The sequence below is a fragment of the Moschus berezovskii genome, chromosome 5, assembly GCF_049115385.1.
Source record: "Moschus berezovskii isolate FMDL1 chromosome 5, NW_MosBer_1.0, whole genome shotgun sequence".
In the NCBI taxonomy this organism is placed as follows: Eukaryota; Metazoa; Chordata; class Mammalia; order Artiodactyla; family Moschidae; genus Moschus; species Moschus berezovskii.
In genome coordinates this window covers 81,184,205-81,212,183 of record NC_142464.1, presented here as the reverse complement: position 1 = coordinate 81,212,183, position 27,979 = coordinate 81,184,205, and the positions used below count along the sequence as shown (strand labels likewise).

General features: G+C 36.8%; 1 protein-coding gene across 4 annotated transcripts; it reads left to right on the top strand.

Moving 5' to 3' along the window:
• Nucleotides 1-18: 18 nt before the first annotated feature.
• On the top strand, nt 19-27,979 carry AASDH (aminoadipate-semialdehyde dehydrogenase). 4 transcript variants are annotated; one of them, XM_088836352.1, is made up of 14 exons: nt 19-1,003; nt 1,095-1,215; nt 5,020-5,339; nt 8,362-8,554; nt 14,451-14,692; nt 15,025-15,131; nt 15,642-15,814; nt 16,244-16,436; nt 17,146-17,261; nt 18,686-19,034; nt 22,847-23,010; nt 24,230-24,352; nt 24,854-24,985; nt 27,539-27,979. In XM_088836352.1, the coding sequence occupies exons 1-14, from the start codon at nt 774-776 to the stop codon at nt 27,950-27,952; spliced, it is 2,877 nt and encodes a 958-aa protein (XP_088692478.1). In that variant the 5' UTR covers nt 19-773; the 3' UTR covers nt 27,953-27,979. The 4 variants fall into 4 exon arrangements, with proteins under 4 accessions (XP_088692478.1, XP_088692476.1, XP_088692477.1 ...); XM_088836350.1 differs by having other exon boundaries at nt 18,239-19,034; XM_088836351.1 differs by having other exon boundaries at nt 18,239-19,034; nt 27,646-27,816.

The following is a 27,979-nucleotide window of genomic DNA, read 5'->3' as shown; positions in this document are numbered from 1 at the left end:
ATATATATATATATATATATACATGTGTGTGTGTGTGTATGATATATATGTTATAAATATATATATTTCAAACTAGAATATGAAGAGCTTAGTTCTTAACAGTTATAAAAGTGACTTGTTGTGACCTTTGAAAAGTATTATATTAATAATAATAATAATAAGCACAGTTTATTTAACGAGGACTAAAATTAGATAAATGTAAGTTTGTTTTTCTCTTTTTTCTATCAGAGATTGATTTTGTTTTCATCTTCGTTCAGTTCCTAAAATCAGACTTCACTTAAATCAGCTTTTTCAAAGTTACTGTACAGGATTTTAATGATTTTAATCAACCTGTAAGAAGAAAAATGAATAAACTAAGCATATGGTACTTTGAATTTGGTTTTACTAGGTAATAATTTACTTATTTGTTTTCTACTTTGTGGTCTGTTTTGGGAGAATTCTGCATTTCTATTTGTTTCATCCTCATCTGTGTATATACCATTCCCCTCTCATATTTGCTTCCAATTCTGACAGGGAATTAGGTTGATTGTATCAAACTTTCAACCCTGTTATTCTCAGCAAAGTTACCATGGACAGTTCATAGTTCAGCAATTCTCTAATTGTGTCTTTGATATAGTCATTTTTATGAGGAGTGATTGTATAGAATTTTTTCTCCAAACATCGCCCCACCCTACCCCCTGCAACAAACTCCACGAAGCTCCTTGTTCCTCTAACATTTCTTGATATAGGTAGAGTTCTCTGCTACCAGTGATGTTCAGATAAGCGTCAGTGAAATGACTCTTCAGGAATTGGTGCATCAGGCTGCCTCCCTTTATTCAGATAAAATAGCTGTGTGTTTTGATGAATGTAACAACCAGCCTCCAGTCTACTATACCTACAAGACTGTGATTAATGCTGCTTCAGAATTATCGAATTTTCTGCTGTTACACTGTGACTTTCAAGGAATTCGGGAAATTGGTCTCTACTGTCATCCTACAATAAACTTACCCTCTTGGATATTAGGGTAAGGTTTTTTAGAACTGAAAATTTGATATCTTAAAGTAAGATTATTTTCAACAGATATCCTGTGCTGACTCTGTCCTTTGTTTCTTTAGAATTCTCCAAGTCCCCGCTGCTTATGCTCCTGTTGATCCAGATTCACCACCAGCATTATCAATTCATTTTATGAAAAAGTGTAATCTGAAGTATATCCTTGTTGAAAAAGCGCATATAAGTGTAAGTGTGGCTATTTGAGTTTTTTTTTTTTTAATGTGTTTTACTTTTCAATTGAAGGGAGTCTCATCCCCATCTTGATTTCTAAATTCACTAACTCAGCAAAGTTTCTCAGTCTCAGCACTGTTGACATTTTGGGTTGGATAATTGTTTGTTGTGAGGAGTGTCCTTTACATTATAAGATGTTTAGTAACCCCATGAACTCACCTAACAGGCGTCAGTGGCACCCCTAAATGGTAACAACCAAAATTTTCTTCGGACTTTGCCAAATGTCTCCTGGAGGTATCCTCCACCATCTGTGCCCCATTGAGAACCACTGCTCAATGACATGAACATATCTTCTGCCCTCATAATAATGAATTGTGCATTGCCTTGAATGTACTTTCTCTTTCCAAAGTTTCCAAAGGAAACTTTTATAATACTGGATTTTTTTTTTTTTTTTGGGTCATGTGGCATGTGGGATCTTAGTTCCTGACCAGAGATTAAACCCATACTTCCAGCACTGGAAGCATGGAGTCTTACCACTGTACCAGGGAAGTCCCAATACTTGATACTCTTATCTTTGTATCTTTATGCCAACTTACAGTAGTCAGCAACATTAAAGAACTGTATCCAAGCTTAGATTTTGAGAAAGAGATTGGCACTTAGGCCAGATCTTTCTGGAAAACTAAATATATTATTTTTTAAATTTTTAAGTGACTGCCAACCAGAGTCACTTCTAGTCAAGAAACACTGCCTTAGGTGCAAAATCGGTATTATATGTTAAGCAAGGGGCAGCCCATGTTTCATGATTATTTCTTCATTTTTTGTTTATAAAATTGTTTTACCATGGAAAAAAATTCAAGTTAGCCTATTACTATCATTTCCTATATGAATCATTTTATATTTGAGAGTAACTTAAATGCCTTTCACCTATTTGTGTATATATGCATCTGTATCTGTAACATACTTCAGTAAGACAATTCAAGAGCTTCAGGTATATGGGGGCTTCCTATAGAATAATAGGTATTAGAATAGGGCCTCCAGAAAGAGGCAGTGAGTATTAATTTGGTAAATAAATATTTTCTGAATATCCATGTATGGTTGTCTGACCACAGTTTTCTGTTCCTCAAATTGGTTATTTGTTGATAAGCAAAACTAAGGGCTTCCCTGGTGGCTCAGCGGCAAAAAATGTACCTGCAGTGCAGGAGACCCAGGTTCAATCCCTGGGTCCAGGAAGATTCCTCTGGAGAAGGAAATGGCTAGCCTCTCCTGTATTCTTGCCTGGAGAATTCCATGGACAGAGGAGCTACAGTCCATAGGGTCACAAAGAGTCGGACATGACAGAAGCAACTGAGCACGCATGCACACACAAGCGAAACTAAAATGAGAGTGTGAGGTTCAGGTTTTTAAACAGCCTTGGTGAAAGGTTTGTAGATGGGGTGGTTGGGTGGAAGAATTAATTGTCAATATCAAGCTAGTCTTTCTAACTGCATATAAGACAGAGTTGGATGCATAGCAAACCCCATAAAAAATACCTTGCTTCCTTTTCCATAATTTTCATGATGGTGTAAGTGTTCTTCCGTCTCTTAACACAAGAGCAAACAGAAGTATTTATTGAGCATTTACTGTATACCCAGGATCTCCTAGAGTGGTGGTTCTCAGCTGGCCGTGATTTTACATGCCAGCAAACATTCTGGCATGTTGAGATATTTTTTATGATCATGATGGAAAGGGGATGGTACTGGCATCTAATGGGTAGAGGTCAGGGATTCTGCTCAAGTCCAACAGTGTACAAACCCAAAAAGATATATCTGGTCTAAAACGTCAATAATTTTGAGACTGAGAAAGCCTGCACTAGAACAGGGTGTTTGGGAGGATATTATTAGTATGTGAAAGTAACCTAAGACAGAATTCTTGCCTGGCAGTTGCTTATATAGTTGGAGAGAAAAGATTAGTACTTCCAAGGTCTACGTAGTGTGATATCACCCACCCTAAGCGAACTATACACAAACTAGTAGAGATAGGACAGTTTTAATGGAGAACAGTGTTTGAGCTTGGTCTTAAGAAAAAGTGGGCCTTAATTTTTTTTTTTTTTACACTATAGAACATACTACACTCTACCTAATAAAACACAAAACAAGTACAAATAGAAAGCACTGCTGGCTCCTGAGTTGTGACCTTTTTCTCTCATTTATATTAATTTTTTTATTGTGAAAACTTGTTATACTTCATTAAGCTGCTGTTTATCAACCTAAAAAGATATATTCAAAGGAAACTTCTGTTTTAATCTGTTTCAATCTACCAGATAACTGAGTCAGAAATTCAGCAATCTTAGGCTCACTCCCTGTCCAGAAGGTCACCAAGCTCTATTGATTCTTTGTTCATAGGCCCTTTCTATTCATTTCTGCTGCAACAGACTCTTCAGGCAGATATTCAGTTCAGTCGCTCAGTCATGTCTGACTCTTTGCGACCCCATGGACTGCAGCACGCCCAGCCTCCCTGTCCATCACCAGCTCCCGGAGTTTACCCAAACTCATGTCCATTAAGTCGGTGATGCCATCCAACCATCTCATCCTCTGTCGTCCCCTTCTCCTTCTGCCCTCAATCTTTCCCAGCATCAGGGTCTTTTCAAATGAGTCAGCTCTTCGCATCAGATGGCCAAAGTATTGGAGTTTCAGCCTCAGCATCAGTCCTTCCAATGAACATCCAGGACTGATCTCCTTTAGGATGGACTGGTTGGATCTCCTTGCAGTCCAAGGGACTCTCAAGAATCTTCTCTAACACAATAGTATAAAAGCATCAATTCTTCGGTGCTGAGCTTTCTTTATGGTCCAACTCTCACATCCATACATGACTACTGGAAAAACCGTGGTCTTGACTAGATGGACCTTTGTTGGCAAAGTAATGTCTCTGCTTTTTAATATGCTGTCTAGATTGGTCATAACTTTTCTTCCAAGGAGTAAGTATATCTGAATTGTTACGGAAGTTCATTAAAGGCACTTACTTATAGAATTGCATATCATTCTCTTCTTGATAAGCAAAGTCTAGTCTGTGCTATTGCCACTTTCAGTTGGATACTATCACAGATTACGATCTAAACTGCTTGGTTTTGAGGATATAGTTATTAAGGATTAGCAACTCATCTCTGGTCAACAGCACTACTCATCTCTCTCTCCCCCAGTTTTGCAGCTTATTGGAATGCTTACTGTTCTAACACCAACATTGTCAGGTCAGATACTGTTTATTCATTGTCTAAATACCCCTTGTCTTTATTTGGAGAATAGCTACTTATAACACAGACATTACATATGAAGAATCAATCTCTGACCTTCCAGGCAAGTTAAGTTCAGCCTTCTCTGTTTTCATTCACATTTGAAGCATATTTCATTGTCAAATCACATTGCAGTGCAGTTGTGTGCTTTTATGTCTCTATGTTAAAGGTGAGTTTCAAAGTAAGGATAGCACTTTACTCTTGGAGATTTCTCATTTTTCTTTTTATTCCTGGATAAAGTGCAAGTGCAGTTGACCCTTGAACAAATTGGGGATTAGGGATGCCGAATCCCGTTCAGTGGAAAAATCTACCTATAACTTTACAATTGTAATTCCACATCCCTAGATTCATCTAACTCAGATGGAGTAATACGTATTTACTGGAAAAAACCCACATACAAGTGGACCAGTGCAGTTCAAACCCATGTTCAAAGGTCCGTTACACTTAAAAACGCTGTGCTAAATGAATACTCAGTATTCTATAGAATACTAAACTTAATATTCTATAGAATATTAAACTATATGATAATAAACTTTGTTCCCCATTTAATACAGAAATTCAAGTCTTCCTATGAAGCGTTATTGAACTATGATATGCTTACAGTAGAACATAATGACCTAGTACTCTTCAGACTTCACTGGAAAAATGTCGAGGTAAGCCTGGTGCTAAATGATAGAAAAGAGAAATATGAAAAAGGAAAGATGACAAAGAGTGTGAATTCTGAGAGCAGCAGTGAAGAAAAGTCAGAAGAGCACATGGATGCGAGGCTGAAGCACTGCTTGGCCTATGTTCTCCATACGTCAGGCACTACAGGGATACCTAAGATCGTCAGAGTCCCGCATGCATGTATAGTGCCAAACATCCAGCATTTTCGGTAAGTTCTGTTCTTAGAATCCTTCTTCAGAACTTGTAATTTAAAGGAGAAAAATGAATTTTTAACCATCTGTTCTTTATAACTCTTGTTCCTGTTGACAGTTCTAATTAACCTGGGTCTCTTGTTTCAGCTATATCTGAACTTCAGTTCTCTGCAGAGTAGGGCTTTACCCATTTGATCCAGACCTGGAGCCAAATAGCAAATGATATGTTTGGAAAATGTGCTTCTTAATTATTAATAAGAGAGAAAACATTCCTAGCAGAGGTATGGGAGAAAGGAGGAGTTTGGCTTGCTAGGGTGCATTGGGTCTGAGCTGAAGAGTAGGAGACTTACGACCTGAGGGGCAGGAGCCGGATATCCTCTGTTGGAGAAGTTTGAACTTAATCCAAAAGGTAATAAGGAACCATTGCATTTCATTAAGTTTACTTCTGTAGCATTGTGCAGTTGGTTTTACTGTTATGGCTGGGAGATGAGTAATCTCTGTAAAGTTGAGATTCTCAACTTTTGAAGAAAGGAGAAAATAGATGGGGAAGGGAACCAGACAGAGAAAAGTAGTCTTAGGAAATCGAAGGAGGAAACAAGTGGAACTAGAAACCTCATGAGACACATATGTAATTTTATGTCATTGTGAGTTTTATGTAACTAAAAAGTTTTTAGCAACCACATGTAAAAAGTAAAAAGTGATATTAATTTAACAATATTATTCAATATACCCCAAATATTATCATTTTAATATGTAATCAGTATAAATATATTAGTGAGGTATTTTACATTATTTTTTGTACACTAGTTATTTTCAAGTTCTAGAGTATATTTTACACGTTACACATCTCGGTATGGAGCAGCTACATTATTAGTGCTCAGTAGGCAGAGATAGGGCTTCCCTGGTGGCTCAGAGGTTAAAGCGTCTGCCTCCAATGTGGGAGACCCGGGTTCGATCCCTGGGTTGGAAAGATCCCCTGGAGAAGGAAATGGTAACCCACTCCAGTATTCTTGCCTGGAGAATCCCATGGATGGAGAAGCCTGGTAGGCTACAGTCCACGGGGTCGCATAGAGTCGGACACGACTGAGCGATGGAACGGAACGGAGGCAGAGATATCTGGTGGCTGCCATTTTCTATGCCCAGATCTAAAAGGAAGGAATGGTTAAATGCTGCAGAGGTGTCTGCTGTAATTGACAGTTCTGGTCTTTAATGAGTTTTTGCTTCTAATTCCCAGAGCTGAAGACTGTACAGGCTAGAGATAAGAAAATAAGGGATAAAGATACGGAAACAGCAAAAATAAGGTGTTATTTTCTAGAAACTAGTTTTAATAGAAGTGAAAGAATTATGGGAAGGTGTAGTTTTTTTCCTTTGCTTTTATATGGGAGAGCTGTAGGCTGGACATAAAGAGCTGGTGGAGAGGATTGGTTTGGATAATCAAGTAGAAGAAAGGAGTAAAGGAGTAAGATACTATGAGATGGGAAGAGATGATGTTTAAAGTACTGGGTGGATATACATCTTCTTTAGAAATGGTTAAAATTGGAGCTTATCTACATCACAGTAGGGAAAAGGGAGGGTAAGAAAAGGCTTCTATGGGAAATACAGATAGGTTTCTTTAGGAAAGACAAAAGGAAGTAAACTGGTAACGTTGACCTGTGCACTTGAGAATAGTTTTCATCATCTTCGGGGCCATAAAAGTCCCCTGTAGAGGGTGGAAGGGGTTTATGGTAGGTTTATTCTTGGTGCACTTTCTGGGAGTAAAAGTTACCCTGAAGATGGAATTTATAGCAGTCTCATTCCCCAGAGGTTTCTGCTGTCAGTCAGATAAGGAAAGTTCCAAGAAGGCTTCTTTCTGCATCTGTTGAATCCAAAATGTCTTCAGCTTGAAATAATTTTTATACCAACTCTGGGGTTCCAAGTGGGTCCCCACAATACCATACTTTAAGATATTTTGAAGTTAAGGTAATTCCTAATTCTCGATACAGTGAGTTTTTTGTTGCTAATTTTTTTTTCTTGGCTGTGCCAAGTGACTTACAGGATCTTAGTTCCCCATCCAGGGATTGAACCTAACCACAGCAGTGAAAGCACCAATCCCTAACCTCTGGACTGACAGAGAATTGCCAGTTTTTTGTCTTTAAATTCAAGCAGTGTCTTCATCTCATCACTGACCATCCATGCTCAGTAATATCCTTACCACCTATGTATTGTTCTGTTCTTTGTTGAGATACTGAGAAAAATTGTCAAATAATGAGAAAAGGGAGTCAGAGGTCTCTGTTGATCATCACTGAAGATGTAGTATACAGTAAGTCAAGATTCTACCAGAAAAGCAGAACCAGGAGGATTTATCAGGGATCTCTTAAAAGGAGTTTACTTATACTTGTAGAGGCTGGCTATCAAGACTGAAGTCCATTGGGTAGACAATTAGAAAGGGTGATTGTGAATAGACTGAACCCAGTGGGCATGTGCTTGTCCACAGGCAAGTCAGGAAAGAGGATCCAGGGGAAAGGGAGAATAATTGCTGACCCAGCTGCTCTATGGAGTCTCTTTTTCAGAGAAAGCCTAAACACGCTCTCTTTTTTTTTGTTGGCCATGCCATGTGGCATGCAGGGTCTTAGTTCCCTGACCAGGGATTGAACTCATGCCCTCTGCATTGGGAGCACAAAGTCTTAACTACTGGACTTCTAGAGGAGTCCCCTAAACACTCTCTTAAAGGCCTTCCAACTGAGAAAAGCCAGCCAATCCAGTATAACCTCCCTTTTGATTAAGTCAGATGATTAGGAACCTTAATCATACCTACAAAATCCCTTCAAGTAGTACTTAAGTGCATAAAATATGGCATGGTAAAAAGTAGACACTGCTTAAAATGGCTTTTAACCCTTAAATTTATGAAGAAGAGTTCTAGAATTAATAGCATCATTTTGTTTAAGAGAGAAAAATAAATCTGGCTAGTATCTGGAAACTTAATGATCATAAATACTTTTTTAGGATCTATGTTTACTAAATGGTAGGCATTTCTCGTAATTACATTCTGTCTTGCCTCAGGTTGCTTTTTGAAATCACTCATGAAGATGTTTTGTTTCTGGCTTCACCTCTGACCTTTGATCCTTCTGTGGTGGAAATATTTGTTGCTTTGTCAAGTGGTGCCTCTTTGCTTATTGTGCCAACTTCTGTCAAAGTGGTCCCATCAAAATTAGCTGCTGTTCTGTTTTCCCATCACAGAGTGACCATTTTACAGGTACAGTTTATGAGCAAATAAAATGTTTTGTCTATCATTGTTCAATATTGTGTGTTAGAATATATATTGTATTTCTATAGCTCTTTACAGTGGATTGATGGTAATCTAGTTAGATTATCAAGGGCTGTCACCTGATGATGTCACTTTTTGTTTGAGAATGAAAAAAAAATCGGTTCTGTTTATTTAATAGAAAATTCTTTTTCTGTGCAATTTGTGCATATTATAATAAGTAAAGGAACTCGACTTTTACTCAAACCTGTTGAGATATGCCTCTCCTTTCTTAAAGTTTTGATTTTATTTTGTTTCCCACTAAAAATTGGTTTAAATAAGTTAGATTATAATTGACTTAGAAATTTAGATTTTCTGATTTTTACCTCAGTATATCAACCTAAAAAAACAAATATTTAAAAAATTTTTCATTTTAAAAGATTTTAAAAATATATCTAAAAGTATGTGACTGGTACACTGGCCTTAAGATATTTCATTGTAAGTGGTTAATTAATAGAATTATATGCAGATCATGATAAATCAAAAAGTTTTTAAATGAGACTTGAGAGGACATTAAATTTCTTCCCCAGAGACAAACCCTGATGCTGACTTTCTTTTTGGGCAATGGGTTTTTCATCCTGTTAAAAAAAAATCATATATATATATATATATATATAAGTATAGATATAGGTACATAAATGAAATCATTATAGCCATGTGGCTTGCTGGGTATCGGTGATATAAATTTTCTCATCTGTTGGTGAATTATTCTATGAACCTGGGCAAGATTTTAATATAGCTTTTATTTTCCTATAAAATTCAAGGAGCATAATTTTTCAGGGAAAACAAGTTCCTTAATAGACTTGAGTGATAGTTACTTAGAGAAAGGAAACTTCCCTTGTATGTCACCAGTGTGTTATGCCTCTTTAAATCTGATCCCCTTGCTGAATGTTTTAGCACAATCTCAGACGAATTTCGGAGAAGGCAGTGGCACGCCACTCCAGTACTCTTGCCTAGAAAATCCAATGAATAGAGGAGCCTGGTAGGCTACAGTCCGTGGGGTCGCTAAGGGTCGGACACGACTGAACGACTTCACTTTCACTTTTCACTTTCACATATTGGAGAAGGAAATGGCAACCCACTCCAGTGTTCTTGCCTGGAGAATCCCAGGGACAGGGGAGCCTGGTGGGCTTCCGTCTATGGGGTCACACAGAGTCGGACACGACTGAAGTGACTTAGCAGCAGCAACAGCAGACAAATTTACTTTAGCATTGGTTTTTAACCTTTTGGGATCATAGATCCTTCTGAGAAATGGATACATACTTACTAACTCTGTTCCCCAAATACAGCAGTTTTCACATATAACTTCATTGTGATTTGATAGAACTCACAATTTATACTTACTTGAAATATTATTAGCAGATCACATTTGATTTTGTAAGGGCTCCTTGTACAGATTTTATTTACTAACAACCTTATCCAAATCTAACTGGATACTAAGCAAGGGTCTTAAAAGCTTTCAAAGAGAATATATGCTATTAAAGTTTTAAAAATTTGAAAAAATAGAATATCTTGAATTATTGTGGGGAAGAAAGGCCCTAAAGTGAGATGGACTAAATGTTTGAGGAAATGAAGAACCTCTTTATTTCAGGAGTAAGGAGTTTTCTCTTGCAAAGAAAGGCTCAATATTTGGTTTCTCACAAACCTAAAGTATATTTGGGCATTTTTTGCATACTCTGGGTAACAATGTTACATTATTTAAATTTCATGCCTTTTAAAAGTGAAATGTTTTAGTTAGAGCAGAATCTTAGATTTCTAGCTACTAAATTGTCAATATAAGTGTTTTTCATTTTTACGTGAATTTCTACTTAGACAATTTAGAAGAAACTGTAACATTTTCTAATTGCTTTTTTCCCCCTGTCATTTGCTAAGTCCTGTTTTCTTATGCCTATGATGATTGGTTGCAAAGGATGTTGAGTTGTATTGTACCACTAAATTCATAATTTCCGCTTATATGAGTATCTGAAAAGTGTTACTGTGATTTACCTTGCAAAATATTGATAGTTGTGCATTTATTTATAGAATTCAAAGTTGACATTATACTTAACACTAGAAAGTAGGCCAGAATATTTCAGATTCACCTTATTGTAAATGGAGAACAGAACCATTTGGCCATCATATTTTTTTTATGATTTTATTTATTTTTGGCTGTTCTGAGTCTTCATTGCTGCCAGACTTTTCTCTAGTTGTGGTAAGTGGGGGCTACTCTAGTTGCGGTACGTGGGCTTCTCATTGCAGTGGCTTCTTTTGTTGCGGAGCATGGGCTGTAGGGTATGTGGGCTTCAGTAGTTGTGGCCCATGGACTCAGTAGTTGAGGCTCCCAGGCTGTAGAGCACAGGCCTAAGAGTTTTGGTGCATGGGCTTAGTTGCCTTGCAGCATGTAGGATATTCCTGGGTCATGGATCGAACCCAGGTCTCCTGCATTGGCAGGCAGATTCTTTAGCACTGAGCCACCAGGGAAGCCATGAGCCATCATTTTGACAGGAGATTTTCTTTATGATAAGACTCTTGGTGGGACAGTTAAGAACTTGATTTAACAATAAGTACATGCTGGGATGTAGGGTCAACCTACTAAAATATTTTGACATGCCATAACCTTAAATAGCCTCCCTGAATTAAAATTCAGGTTGTCCTTTTATTGAAAGAAGCCATTTAAAAATACTTACATGGAACCTATGACTATGGCCAAGTGAGGAGACTGGCAAATCTTCTCCCCCAAAAAGTAACTATAAAGTTGGACAAAATTGACAAAAATAGCCATTTCCACACTTGGAAATCAACTGTAGACATACAACCATCTGAAAAGTGGTTATGTTTTTAAAAACTGCTGAGTTTTGCAGTAGAAATGGGAGTCTGTGGCCTGAAGTTTCAGTGGTAAGAAGGGCAAACACATTGCTGGCTGACAGTGAGGCTTCATGCATGCACATAAGAGATACAAAAAGGCCCATGGAAAATACAAGCTGGATTAGACTTGAAAATGACTTAATTTTGAATAAAGAAGGCACAGCGCCAAAGAATTGATGCATTTAAACTGTGATACTGGAGAAGACTCTTGAGAGTCTTTTGGACAGCAAGGAGATCAAATCAGTCAGTCCTAATGGAAATCAACTCTGAATACTCATTGAAAGGACCAATGCTGAAGCTGGAAGCTCCAACACTTTGGCCACCTGATGTGAAGAGCCGACTCATTGGGAAAGACTGTGATGCTGGGACAGATTGAGGGCAAGAGGAGAAGGGGGCGACAGAGGATGAAATGGTTGGATGGTGTCACCGACTCAATGAACTTGAACTTGGGAAAACTCCAGGAGACAGTGAGGGACAGGGAAGCCTGGCTTTCCACAGTTCACAAAGAGTCGGACACAACTTGGTCAGACACAACTTGATGACTGAGTACCAACATCAGTCCATTCCCAGATTCATCTGTATGGACAATCTGTCCAATCATTGGTTGACTTCTGAGCTATATAGACACAAGGTGACCCTAAGGAAGTAAGACTTGAAAATGAGAATATGTATTTTATTATTTATTTTTTGGCTATACTGCACAGTTTGTGGAATCTTAGTTTCCCCCCCAGGGATTGAATCTGGGCCACAGCAATGAAAGCACTGAGTCCTAACCACAGGACCTCCAGGGAATTCCTGAATATGTATTTTAAAAGTCAACTAAGCAGCAACATTAGTGGCCACATATCACAAGGGAGACAGAATTCACATTTAGCCTGGCAAGTTACAAACAAGCAAACGAAAAATCCACAACAAAACATTTCATAACAATAAAAACTGGTCAGTACATCAAGAAGTACATTGTTATATAAACAAGATGATATTTGCCTAAAATTAGAGGTTCCAAATACATGAAGCAAAAATGGACAAAACTAAAAGGAAAAACAAATTGACTCAATGGTTTGAAATTTTAATACCCTCAGTTCAGTTCAGTTCAGTCGCTCAGTCATGTCCAACTCTTTGCGACCCCATGAACCACAGCACGCCAGGCCTCCCTGTCCATCACCAACTCCCAGAGTTCACTCAAACTCATGTCCATCGAGTCGGTGATGCCATCCAGCCATCTCATTCTCTGTCGTCCCCTTCTCCTCCTACCCCCAATCCCTCCTAGTATCAGACTTTTTTCCAGTGAGTCAACTCATCGCATGAGGTGACCAAAGTATTGGAGTTTCAGCTTCAGCATAAGTCCTTCCAATGAACACCCAGGATTAATCTCCTTTAGAATGGACTGGTTGGATTTCCTTGCAGTCCAAGGGACTCTCAAGAGTCTTCTCCAGCACCACAGTTCAAAAGCATCAATTCTTCGGCGATCAGCTTTCTTCACAGTCCAACTCTCACATCCATACATGACCACGGGAAAAACCATAGCCTTGACTAGACGGACCTTGGTTGGCAAAGTAATGTCTCTGCTTTTTAATATGCTATCTAGGCTGGTCATAACTTTCCTTCCAAGGAGTAAGTGTCTTTTAATTTCATGGATGCAATCAGCATCCGAAGTGATTTTGGAGCCCAAAAAAATAAAGTCTGACACTGTTTCCACTGTTTCCCCATCAATTTCCCATGAAGTGATGGGACCAGATGCCATGTTCTTCGTTTTCTGAATGTTGAGCTTCAAGCCAACCTTTTCACTCTCCTCTGTCACTTTCATTTAATACCCTACTTTCAGTAATTAAATGAAAAACTAGACAGAAATCAGTGCACATATAATAAAGAAGAACATTCTCAGCCAAATTCCATATGCAGAACACGATCCACCAAATTCAGAGTACACATTCTTTTCAAGTAAATCAAAGATTTCCTAGGATAGAGTGTATGCTGGGTCATGAAACAAGTCTCAGGAAATATAAAATGTGTTGATGAAAAATTAGTCAATCTAAGAAAGAAATAGAGAATTTTATTTGAGCCAACTTGAGGATGATAGCCCAGAAAGATCTGAGGACTATTCTGCCTGTTAGAAGTCAAAGCACAGTTACATACATTTTTGAGACAAAAAGTTATACATCGAAGTGACATATTGGTAGTTTACATAGTCCAGATCTGCATGTATAAGACAAGTCAGTGGGTCATTCCTGTTGTTTCTATCCTACCCAGTCTATAGTATTTTGTCATAGCACCCTGAATAGACTGAGACAAAAAAGAATGAACTATTGATATATAGATCGTGAATCACAAGGCATTTTCACTCAATACAGAATGAAAGAAGCCAGGTTATAATAATACTTGTTGTATGATTCCATTTTATAAAATTCTAAAAAATGTCAACTGACCATAAGTGACAAAAAATAGATCAGCAGTTGGCTGGAGGAGGGGTCCAGTTGGAGGGTAGGAGTATAATGGTACATAGGTAATTTTAGGGCTGAAGGATATTTTCATTATCTGGATTGTGGTGACAGTTTCACCAACAATATATCTCAAAATCTGTACACTTTAAACATGTATAATTTATATGACAGTATTATCTTAATAAAGTTCTTTTTTAAAGTCTTTACTCATTGTGCTGCTTAAGCACATTTTAAAAACACTATATACTTTTTCTACATAGAAATAATGAAGGAAGAAATGTAAATTGATTTTATAGATTTTGTTGTTTTTATCTTTAAACCTTTTTGTCTATAAATTGCATAATGAAACAATACTGTGCTTAAGTTTTTTACTAATGCAAAATTTATATCCACATTAAAAAGGTAATGCTGCTTCAGTAGGTTTCCAAATACGATTTGCCATTTAGTAAACACAGCCTTAATTTCCATGTGAGCTCCCAATGTTAAACTTTGAACTAATTACTACAATTTTTTTTTTAAAGAAGTGAAGGGGAAAAAATAGTTTATTTTTTATATATTTACAGGCAACGCCGACATTGCTTAGAAGATTTGGATCTCAGCTCATCAAGTCAACTGTTTTATCTGCGAGTACTTCTCTTCGCATATTGGCCCTTGGTGGTGAAGCATTTCCATCGTTAACTGTTCTCAAAAGCTGGAGAGGAGTAGGCAATAAAACACAAATATTTAATATTTATGGCATCACAGAGGTATCAAGTTGGGCAACTTTCTACAGGATTCCAGAGAAGATTCTTAACTCTACTTTGAAGTACGGGTTTCAGTTACTACGAAGAGTAGAGAGAGGGTATTTTTCCAGTCTTAACACAAATAGTGTTTTTGATAGGCACTGGAGTCATTATTTTAGAAACACTGTTTTATCTAGAATTCTATGCTGGGATTTCAGAAAACTGATACTACAGATTCTGCTACAGCTTTTTGTATCTAAACAGATAACTTTTCCACCTAACCTTTTCCACTTGACAGTCTTTGAATTAGAAACTTTTTTTTTCTTCATTTGGTACAATGTGATTTAAATATATTGGTGAATATTCTATTCATGTGAAAATTTAAAATTTGGTTTGGGTTGTTGTGTTTTCATAGATGTGAATTGCCTGTACAACTGGGATTTCCACTGTTTGGAACAGTAGTTGAAGTCAGAGATACTAATGGTTTCACAATTCAAGAAGGCAATGGCCAAGTATTTTTAGGTAGTTTTACATTTGTTGATTGGGAATGGTTTTTTTTTTCCAAGAAAAAAAGTCTGTGTTAATTTTATTCTTTCCTCAGTTTTTCTTAAGTCTAGTATTCTTTTCAGTAATGGTAATTTTTAATCTCATCATCACAGTCAATGAAACATTTAATAAATCACATGATTATTTTAGATAACTGTGTCTAATACTCTAAGGGAAGATAGAAAAGCAATTTGGAAACTGTAACTTGGTTGTTTGTATTTCTGTTTATAGCCTGAATTTTATTTAATTAGAATAAATTAACTGAACCACGTATATATTTTTAGAAATAAATTTTATCACTTTGCTTATTTTACTAAGGTTATTATTGTATATAATTTTATCAGATAACATTTAAAAGTGAGTCCCCAATTTTATATATGTATTAAAACTTTTAAACTTAGTAACTGAGCTTTTGAAAATGTTCTGATTTCTTGGTTTTATTTTCCCTAAATATTTTTATTACATTGGTGTTTATATCCTGTGAAGGTGGCAGAAATAGAGTATGTTTTCTTGATGGCGAAATGACGGTACCACTTGGCACAATGAGAGCCACAGGAGACTTTGTGACTATAAAAGATGGAGAGATATTTTTCTTGGGACGAAAGGACAGTCAGATCAAACGTCATGGCAAACGTCTTAACATAGAACTTGTACAACAGGTAGAAATGTTTAAATATTAAATATCTATTAACATAACATAGGTATTAGAGGCAGCCATAACTAATTTGCATTGCCAGAGTTCTCTATCAGTATTATTTAGACTTAAGACTTTTGTATTAATGATGAACTACAATAGAAGACATGGATAATTCATTGTGTACTTTACTCTCAGGTTGAAGAGAGTTTGTTTTTTTTTAAATAAGTGACAAAATGGATATTTATAACTGTGAAAGTAAATTTATTTTGCTCTGGGAGCTATTGCTTTTGGAAAACACTAAGAACCCTGTGTGCTGGTAATAGTGATGGTAGGAAACAATTTTTAAAAAAAATCTCTAGGGAATTCCAGAATTTAATTTGTTGATTTCAGAGCATTTAGGAAGTTTATTTTTAAATGCCTCATTGGCAGATTTGGATAATCTCTCTCATAGGTTGCTGAAGGTCTTCAACAAGTGGAGTCTTGTGCAGTTATATGGTATAACCAGGAAAAATTGATTTTGTTCATGGTGACTAAAAATGATTTAGTAAAGGATTACATCTTTGAAGAACTGCAGAAACATCTTCCAAGTCATGCAATCCCAGATGAGCTTGTGTTAATTAATTCTCTGCCATTTACATCTCATGGTAAAATAATTTGAAACTGCTTTGTTTCAGTGCCAAATGATTGTAATTGTGTTCATAACTAGTTTAGAGACCACTTAAATCCTTATCGTTATAAGTAATACTAATATATATTGTGGTAGTCCCTCTGTTAATTCATTCTGTCTCAGAAAATCCTGTGAGTAGGTGGTATTATTCCCATTTGCTGCTGCTGCTAAGTCGCTTCAGTCGTGTCCGACTCTGTGCGACCCCATGGACGGCAGCCGACCAGGCTCCGCTGTCCCTGGGATTCTCCAGGCAAGAACACTGGAGTGGGTTGCTGATGTGAAAAATAAGGTTTAAGAGGTTAAGTAATTTTCCCCAAATCATATTGCTAGTTAGAGTTGAAATTCTATTGAGAACTGTTTGACTTCAAAACATGTACTCTTAATCACCAAATTCTATTACTTTCCCAATTTCATCTTTAATATTTATTTCAAAATGTGGTAATTGCTTAGTAAATAGTACTGTTTCTTTAACTCTTTAAATGAGTTGAACGTTAGCCTCTCCTGTCTTCTTATCTGATACTACGTTCTGGATAGCATGGGGCTGCTTTCTTTCTTATTGATTATCTATGACAAACTATTCTATAGGATTTCTAACCTTAACAATGAAAAATGTGTCTATTGTGACTAATGAAGATATGAAGGGTTCAAGTTGAAATTTAAAAGTTTTTTTTTTCTTTTATATTAAGGCAAAATTGATGTTTCTGAGTTAAATAAGATATATTTAAACTACATAGACTTGAAGTCTGAGTGTAAGCTCAGTGGAAAAGAGGAACTTTGGGAAAAATTACACCATTTGTGGAAGGTACAACTTTTAAGATACAAATTTGTTGTTATAAAGAAGTCATTGTACGTCTTCGGGGAAAGTAGCACCCTAATAAGTCTGATAAAATTTTCTAAGAATGTTAACTGCTGTCCAGATGTTAAGTAGCATAGCTTTGTTTATCCAATTTGTATTAAAATAAAAGTTAGGTTCTGTAATGCAAGATTAGATTAAGCTCCCCGTACAGAGATTTATTGGAAGTGAGGTAGTAGTCATAAAAGACACAAATAGACAAAACTTCTCTTGACTTAAGTTTTCCCTAAGTGAGGTAGTTGAGTACAGTTATACTTGTCAGAGTAGAAAAAATAGCCCAATCTTGCTGTATCACAGCCTGTGGTATAAAGGCTTTAACATCATTATTCCAGAAATTTCAATGATGTGTATGTTTCTGCTTAAGGGAATTTATATTATATATATATACACACACACACACATATATATAAAACAATCAAAAACTTTTTTTGAAATACATATATTTACCTTTGATTTATAGGTCAGTGTAATTTTTCTTAAAATATGGAGTTTTCTTAAAGAAGGATGTGTTTGTAAGAGGGTATCTAAATAAAAGTATTATCCACTTCATTTTTAGATTCTTGGAAAATAATTCTGATATATATATGTGAAGTTAATGAAAATAACTATCCCTATATTATAGAAATATCATTTGTTATTATCTTGTGGGTTTTATAATTAGTAAATCAGATGTTTTTATAATTTCATTTCCTATTGTATGGGTAGAAAAACTGCTCTAAAGGGAAGTATAATTTGCAGTCCTAGGGCAGGCTTGTCACACTGTTGGTAGGATGATGAGGGTCTCCTTTACTATATAGAAAATCATGTTAAAATTTATTTTGTATGTTCTGTGTTCATCTCATTAATGTAAGTACTGTCACATATTACTGTAAATACTGATTTTAGGCCTTGAACATCAATGTGTTTCTCCCTTCTCCAATCTGTAGTCTGTTCTGAGTCTCTCAGAAGATGCTTTGAAGATTCCTGATGAATCACACTTCTTAAATAGTGGTGGAGATTCCTTGAAATCCATACGGCTCCTCAATGAGATTGAAAACCTTGTTGGCACATCAGTACCTGGGCTTCTGGAAATTATTCTCAGCAGTTCTATTTTAGAGATTTACAATCACATCCTTCAAACAGTTTTTTCAGATAAAGATCTGACACTTAGCAAGAATCATGCCATGAAAAGAAAATTCAGTGACGTTACTCAAGAGGAAACCAGTGGAAAATCTTTACATCAGGAAACTGTCATGCCTTTAAATTGTGACAATGAGAGCAATGCTTTTATTGCACTGAGCAGAGGGAATCAGATTTTGTCTTTGAATACTGATAGGTATTTAACTAAGTTGGGACATTGCCCTTCAACGTATTCTTCTGATTTAATTTCACAGACTGACATTCAAAATAGAGAAAGCCTAAATACTCTGCCTCTTATTGGGAAGTCAGAAGATCCATCCTGTGTTGTAAAAGTTTCTGAAGAGGAAACACCTGTGATTAGGGCTGAAAAAATGGAGTTACGCGTGAGGTGGAGGTCAGACACAGGCAAATGTGTGGATGCTTCACCTCTGGTTGTAATACCAGCTATTGATAAGTCATCTGCAACTGTGTACATTGGCTCCCATTCTCATAGAATGATGGCAGTTGATCTTTACTCTGGAAAGGTGAAATGGGAACAGATTTTAGGAGATCGCATTGAATCCTCAGCATGTGTATCTAAGTGTGGAAACTTTATTATAGTGGGTAAGTTTCTGAATTTGAGGTTTATAGAGTTAAATGGAATTACCATATGAAAGTACCAGTAGAGCCAAGTTAAATTTAAAAAACCTGTGTATAGTGGGTTTGGTTTCTGTCAAAGAATAATAATTACATGCTGATTCACAGTGTGGGCCTTGGGTCAAGAGTTTCTGGGTTTGAACCTAGTTCTAAGGCTATTACCCGCTCTGTGACCTTCAACAAGTTGTGGAACTCCCTAGAACTTCAGTTTTCTCATGAGTATATGGGCATAATAAATAAAACATGGTGCTGCATTACAAATTATTCCCAAATTTAATGGTTTAGAGCAATAAACATTTATTATTTTACAGTTTGTGTGGATCAGGAATTTAGGAGGAGCTTAGCTGAAAGTTCTGGCTCAGGGTTTCTCCTGTGGCTCCAACCATGTGAAAGCTTAAATTGAGCTGGAGAAATCTGCTTCCAAGATGGCTTACAGTGCAGCTAACACAAGACCAATTCTTTGCTGAGTTTTGGCAGGAAGCTTCAGTTTCTTGCCCCATGGGCTTCTCTCTGACCCAAGAGAGTGAGTGAGGAAAAATGCAGTACTTTTAGTGTCTAAAGTTGTAAATCATCATTCGTGCTTTATTCTGTTATTAGAAGCACATCATTAAGTCTGGCCCACACTCAAAGGGAGGGGAATTGGCTCCACCTCTTGAGGAGTATCAAAGAATTTGTGGATATATTTTAAAACTACCACAGTGATCATAGAACTTCTGAGAGGATTAAATGTGATAATTGTTTGTGAATCCTTTAGTACATGCCTGGTGGCTCAGACAGTAAAGAATCTGCCTGTAATGCAAGGGACCTGGGTTCAATCCCTGGGTTGGAAAAATCTCCTGGAGAAGGGAATGCTCACCTACTCCAGTGTTGCCTGGAGAATTCCATGGACAGAGGATCCTGGCAGGCTACAGTCCATGGGATTGCAAAAAGACTGAGCGACTAACACTTGTACTTTCTTTTTCAGGGACAGACTAAGTGCTCATTGAGTGTTAGCTGTTATCTGCTACTCTGTTTCCTTAAGGTGCAGGTGACTTTTACTTTACAAAGATATGGGGGTTCAAGTATCTTGTCTCCTTGACTATCACTCTCTTTTTACCTCTCCCCCAAACTACATTAAGTTTTACTTTCGTGCTCATGGAATCTGTTTACCAAAGCTTTTCAGTCTAAATACTTAGGAATATCTCTCCCTACTTAAGTTATCCTGGCTAGGATCTACTTGAATCTAGGTTTGATCCTTTCCTATTGAAAACTTATATTTTGAGAATTTCACTACAGGAAACTTTCAGTTATACATATGAATATGAGTAATCCCTAGTCCATGAAAGTCAGCTTATTGAGATTATTGTTTGCATCCCAAGTGTCTACCCAAAGCTTGTAGCACATGGTGGTCACTTAGTCCTTTTTTTTTTCTTTTTAAAAAATTTCCAAGTTTATTGAGGTGTAATTGACATATGACGTTTTATTAGTTTAAGGTATACAATATAATGATTTGATGTGTGTGTATATTACAAAACGATTACCACAATGTCTAGTTAGCCTACATCACCTAACACAGTTACCATTTTCTTTTCCTGGAATGAGAACTTTTAAGATTCACTCTCAGCAATTTTCAAATATCCAATTCAGTGTTGGTAACTATCACTTAGTACTTTTAATGTATGGTTTATATACAGTAGTACACAGTTCTGTATTTTGACAGATACATACTGTCATGTAGCCACTACCACAATTAAGAGTCCGTTGCTCCAAAAAATTTGTGTTTCACTTTATAGTCATTCCTCCTCCTATCCCTACCACCAACCATTGATCTGCTTTTTGTCCCTGCTTGCAGGATCTTAGTTCTCTGACCAGGGATCAAACCCATGCACCCTACAGTGGAAGCCCGAAGTCTTAACCACTGGACTGTGAGGGAAGTCCCTTAACAGTGTCTTTTGAAGAGAAGTTCTTAATTTTAATAAAGTCTACTTTATAATTTCTTTTATGGATCCTGCTTTTGATGTCATATCCAGGAGATCTTTGCCTAACCCAAGGTCACAAAACATTTTCTTCTGGAGCCGAACTGAAGGAACTTTCTCATTACCCAGCTATTCCTGGTATACTCCACTACATAGGACATTTCTCTTCATCTTTACTAAGTAGGCTGTCCTTTCCCTTCTGAGCAGTAACTGCCAGAAGAAAGCAAAGCAGATACTCTGGAAATTGAGCCTCAAGTGGGCAGTAGTGGTTATAATCATAGGTGGAACCACCCAGAGTGTTGGGCCAATGCCTAGATTTCACTTCCCCTGACTTAAACATGCACTCCAGAAACTTGAGTGATCTTTATTTGTAGATCTTGACCACTCCCACTTCCAACTGGAGGTTTTTGTTGGCCACAGCAAGTCAGAGACTCCTGCTCTATCTTCTCATCCAAGCAGCAGTTTGGAAAAATCAGTCTACTATAGTTGTCAAGACAATAGGCTCTGGAGCTTGACTTCTTGAATTCAAATTCTTGCTCTGCCACTTATTACCTGAGTAGTTTTGCCCATAACTCTCCTATAACTTAACTCTGTGCTTCAATTTTGTCCTCTATAAAATGTACATATAGTCACACTTCACTGTGAGGATTACATGAGTTAATAGGAATAAAATTCTAACAGTAGTACGCTCTATAAGATAAAAGGTCAGTAAACATTTGTTGCTAAGTTCCTGAGTTGTGTTCGACTCTTTGTGACCCCCATGGACTGTAGCACGCCAGGCTCCCCTGTCCTTCACTATCGCTTAGAGTCTGCCCAGATTCACATCCATGGAGTTGGTGATGCCTCTAACCATTTCATCCTCTGCTATCCTTTTCTCCTTTTGCCTTCAATCTTTCCCAGCATCAGGGTCTTTCCCAATGAGTTGGGTCTTCACATTAGGTGGCTAGAGTTTTGGAGCTTCAGCATCAATCCTTCCAGTGAATATTTGTGTTGTTAATATTAGCATTTCTTTTTAAGATTTATTTATTTATTTGACTGCAGTGAGTCTTCATTGCTGCACTCAAGCTTTCTCTAGTTGCAGTGAGCGGGGCCTACTCTTAATTGTGGTGTGCAGGCTTCTCATTGCAGTGGCTTCTCTTGTGGAGCACTGGCTCTTGGGCACATGGTCTTCTGTAGTTGCAGTTCCCAGGCTCTAGAGCGCAGGCTCAGTAGTTGTGTTGCATGGGCTTAGCTACTCTCTGGTATTGAGATCCTCCTCAACCCAGTATGGAACCTGTGTCCCCTGCATTGGCAAGCAGATTCTTAACCACTCGACCTCCAGGGAAACCCAGCATTTCTTTTTCTTTTGGCTGGACTGCCAAGGAAGTCCCAATATTAGCATTTATTGAACACTTTTTATGTACTGGGCATTTATCCTAATTATCACAATAACCCTGGATGTAGTTGTATCCACATTCAGCAGAAAAATAATCTGAGGCCCAGCAATGCTAGATGCTTTGCCCAAAGGATGGCCATGACAAGATCTGAATCCAGGTCTGTCACAGCCTCTTTCTGCTGCAGCATGCTCATGTTCATTGTTTTCTTGGTAGTGAAGCACTTCATAGTACCTTGAAAATGTAAGGTGTACTTACTGAAAAGGTTTTTTTACATAAGTGGTTAGTGTTCATTTCTGTCTTGCTGAAATGTAAATCTGAGCCAAACATAGTAAGTAAGTACATAAGTACACATGAAGAGCATCGCATATATGTTATCATGATTTAGGCCAAAGAATTATTTTCCAGTGACATATCTAAATCTCATCTTTAATATTTCGTTTGCCAACAGGCTGTTATAATGGGTTAGTTTATGTTCTGAAAAGTAATAGTGGAGAAAAATACTGGATGTTTAGTACTGAGGATGCTGTCAAAAGCTCAGCAACCATGGATCCAACCACAGGACTTCTTTACATTGGATCTCATGACCAGCATGCATACGCTTTGGATATATATGTAAGAATTCAGTTTGTCAGCTTTACACCATAAGCAGAAATAGAAGAGCATGAAATTATCAGGTGGTGTTGACTAGGGGAGCAGGTATTAACTATTTCCAAGTTTGTGATCTGGGAGGATTAAGGGGTTAATTAACAGCCTTAATCTCTTAAGATATTTTTAACTTCCTTACCAAATTTTCACAAATTTGCTGCTCAGAGTTTTGAAATATAAAGAACTTAAGAATTTACCATCAACAATAGAAAGAAGAGAATCACAAAAATATCAATAAGATACTTTATATAAGAATCTGATTACATAATATTTTAAAGTTTAAGAATTATAATTAAAAAGAATTAAGTTGGGAAAAATTTTTGAAACAAATATGACATAGTTAAAACTCATAAGTATAAATGAAATTAAGAGAAAATATAAATCTATAAGAAAAATATAAAGGTCCAGATAGAAAAATATTCAACAAAGGATATAAATGGACAGGACCCTTAAGAAGAAATGGCTAGTAAATGTATATAAATTTATATAATGTTTAAGAATCAAAGGAATGAAAATTTAAAACTTTAAAGATAGAGGAGCAAATGTTATTAGCTTAGAGGGTAGCATTAAATGCTGATGAGAGTTGTGGGAGGTAAGCTTTTGAGGAAGATAATTTGATAATTTGAATAGGTAACAATTTCATATCCTTTGACTCAGTAAAATTCTAGGAATCTATTGTGGCAAAATAATCAGAAACATGGACAAATGTAAGCACCAGACTATCTTATTTCCAAGTTGTTTATACTACCAAGAAATTAGTTACAAATAGGGTAGAGAGAGAGTATTTTATGTTCATATGGGATATGATCCATTAATATAATATTTAACAAGTTTTACAGAATAAGTGAGCTAAATTATATACAAAGTGTATGATATTCAGAATGATCTCGGGTATATTAAACTGTATGTGTGTGTGTGTGTGTGTGTGTGCCAAAAAGATCACAAGGCAAAAATGCTAAAATGTTAGTAGTAATCTCTGTGTATTGCCTTTTGCCTTCTTTTTATACTAACTTGATTCTCCACAGTAAGCATGTATTACTTTTATACTAAAATAAAAATTATATTACCTAGATAGACAAACATAACTTTAAAAGGGACAGGATATATTGCTTTTGTGAATCACCCTCAGAAACCTTAATTTGCTTTCTTTTTTGCTCTTTTTAAAATTTTACTTTCTTATTTACAGAAAAAGAAGTGTGTTTGGAAGTTGAAATGTGGAGGAACTGTTTTTTCTTCTCCTTGTTTGAGCCTGATTCCATCTCACTTGTATTTTGCTACACTGGGAGGACTTTTACTGGCTATAAATCCTGTAGGCATAATATTTACTGATTTTGTTACCTATTTAATATTTTTTACCTTTGCTTGGAATTCTGAAAATTCGAAGTAGATCTCAACTAGATACAGTCCACACAGTACTGGATCAGAATTCACTAAAATGATTGACATGAAGTCTAGAGTGATGAGAAAAATATAAGTTCTGTGTTATGTCCTTTATCAATTTTTAAATTGGCAGAATGTTCTCAGTGCTATCAATAACTTTGTGTCCATTCTAAGGATAGAGTTTATGTGCTAGTTATTTCTTTCCTGGTTTTATTGCAGGTTTTTATCTCAGTTCTCATAAATAGCACTCATTAATTTTTTAGATGTATATATGTACACTAACTTCATTTATAATCTAGCTTCACTTATAATAGCATGCTACTGTAGCATTTTCTGATGTTACCTATGGGAGGTTTATGAATTTGTTTTATAAAAGTAATTGATGAATAGAATGGTTTAAATGCTATGAATTGCGTTTTGCCCATGCCAGGCCACTGGGGACAGAGTTTGGAAACATTCCTGTGGAAAGCCACTCTTTTCTTCTCCACGGTGTTGCCTGCAGTATATTTTTATTGGCTGTGTAGATGGAAATTTACTCTGCTTTACTCACTTTGGAGAACAGGTAAAAAATGTCTAGTTCTGTTTTACTTACCTTTCTCAAAGGCATAGTAGTTGGTGATGACTAAAGTAAAATTTTATACATTTTTTGACCCATCGTGTTGAAAGCTAGTTCTGTTTTAATTGTTAGCCCATGGATTTTTAAATTTTTGAATGATGCTCTAATAGATTTAAAAGATTCTAACCAAACATTGGAGAAGGAAATGGCAACCCACTCCAGTGTTCTTGCCTGGAGAATCCCAGGGACGGGCGAGCCTGGTGGGCTGCCATCTATGGGGTCACACAGAGTCGGACACGACTGAAGTGACTTAGCAGTAGCAGCAACCAAACATTGTTTTAATTTTGCCATCCTCCTTGTCCAATGTAAAAAATGTTACCATTTTTTAGCCAACTTATTTATAACCTCTATTCAGGTTGTGAAAATTGAAATAAACCCCTGCTTTTTCTATGAAAACCAAAATCTGTTACAGAACCCAATTTACTTTGTATGGAGGTTCCGTCTTCAACTTCCTGATCGACAGGGTATGCTCCTGATCTTCCATTAGGATAATAATCTCTACTTCTTCACCCACAAGTGACTATGGCACAACTTCTGTGTTTTTGATTTAAGGGATTATTCTGTGGACTTGAGTGTACTAGCTCCAGCATAAGTTAGCCCATTGATGGCTATGGTTGCTTCTGGGTGCATTTTATTCTGTTTTTGCCCCTTATATGCTAGCAATTTCTTTTGTTCTGTATGCCAGTTATTATGTGATGAAATCTTTTTTAAGTCTTTTTTTTTTAACTTTTACAATTGTTCTAAGTTTTTGGTTGTGTTGGGTCTTCCTTTCTGTGTGCAGGCTTTCCCTAGTTGTGGTGAGCGGGACTGTTCTTTGTTGCAGTGCGCAAGCTTCTCACTGTAGTGGCTTCTCTTCTTCAGGAGCACAGACTCTAGGGCACTCAGGCTTCAGTAGTTGCAGCACAGGGGCTCAATAGTTGTGATTTGAGGGCTTTAGAGAATGGCCTCAGTAGTTGTGGGGCATGGACTTTAGTTGCCTGCGACATGTGGAATCTTCCCAGATCAGGGATCCAAGTCCATGTCGCCTGCATTGACAGGCAGAATCTCATCCAATGTACCACCAGCGAAGTCCTGTGATGAAATCTTTTATTAAGTTCACTTAATATTTTTTATTTAGAAAACAATTTGTATTTATGCTTACCTTTGGATTTCTAAATAGACAAGGCAAAGGTTCTTAAACTCCTTTTTTTTTTTTTTCTTCTCTGAATGAGTCAAAGGAAGAGTAAAGTAATTTTGTCCAAGTCAGGAAGAAAATTGAGATTACACACCATGTATCATGAATATACCCACTCTTTTTATTTTAATATACCCACTCTTTTATCTGAGGTAATGTGAACATTATCTTAGACTTATGCCTCTTCTTCCTGTGTGTTTTAAAATATTGGCTGACAGGGTAATCTATAGTAGCTTTGAAATAAGCAAATAGTATATGTCTATTTTTTTGGGCTCCAAAATCACTGCGGATGCTGATTGCAGCCATGAAATTAAAAGATGCTTACTCCTTGGAAGGAAAGTTATGACCAACCTAGATAGCATATTAAAAAGCAGAGACATTACTTTGCCAACAAAGGTCCGTCTAGTCAAGGCTATGGTTTTTCCCGTGGTCATGTATGGCTGTGAGAGTTGGACTGTGAAGAAAGCTGATCGCCAAAGAATTGATGCTTTTGAACTGTGGTGCTGGAGAAGACTCTTGAGAGTCCCTTGGACTGCAAGGAGATCTAACCAGTCCATTCTAAAGGAGATCAGTCCTGGGTATTCATTGGAAGGACTGATGCTAAAGCTGAAACTCCAATACTTTGGCCACCTCATGCAACGAGTTGACTCACTGGAAAAGACTCTGATGCTGGTAGGGATTGGGGATAGGAGGAGAAGAGGATGACAGAGAATGAGATGGCTGGATGGCATCACCGACTCGATGGAGATGAGTTTGAGTGAACTCCGGGTGTTGGTGATGGACAGGGAGGCCTGGCGTGCTGTGATTCATGGGGTCACAAAGAGTCGGACATGACTTAGCGACTGAACTGAACTGAACAGTGTAGACACACAGCTCATAGCTCTTTGTTTAAAGCTTTAGTTCAACTTATTGCACATAAACTTTTCTTTTCAGCTTACTTACCTCCTTCTTCCTACATCAGAAGACTAGAGTAAGATACAATTTTTAATAAGATACACTGGAAACTCAGTGCAGTTTTATCTTAGAAATCATTGTCTCTGAACATATTAGTAATAACTTTTGGATGAGGTTTGAAATGAATTTATATTATGCATAGTGGTGATTTATGTAATAAGGGCACTGGTGTTTTTTATGTTTGATTTTACCACTGGGATAGAGGTCTAATCTGAGGGTTTTACTTTTCAGAGAAAGCTATTATTTTCTCTGTATATTTACCATTCAGCAGCCTACATCTCTCACATTTTATTAAGAATTTCATAAAGCTTTAATCTACAGAATTGTTGAAATGAGATGAATGAATTATTTTTGCCTTTATCACCCTTCAGGTTTGGCAGTTCTCTACCAATGAACCAATCTTTTCATCCCCATGTACCTCAGCATCAGAGCAAGAAATATTTTTTGGTTCTCATGACTGCTTTATCTACTGTTGTAGTATGAAAGGTCACCTCCAGTGGAAATTTGAAACTACTTCAAGTGTGTATTCAACGCCTTTTGTTTTCCGTAACCACAACCATAACAATGAAATGTTATTGGCAGCAGCATCTACTGATGGGAAACTGTGGATCTTGGAATCTAAGAGTGGACAGTTGAAAAGTGTGTATGAACTTCCTGGAGAAGTTTTCTCTTCTCCTGTGGTCTGGGAATCAATGCTTATTATTGGATGTAGAAATAATTATGTTTATTGTCTGGATTTATTGGGTGACAAAGGTAATGAAGTGCAGTCCTTAGAATATACCTGAGATATTTTACATTATTGAGCTTGTGGA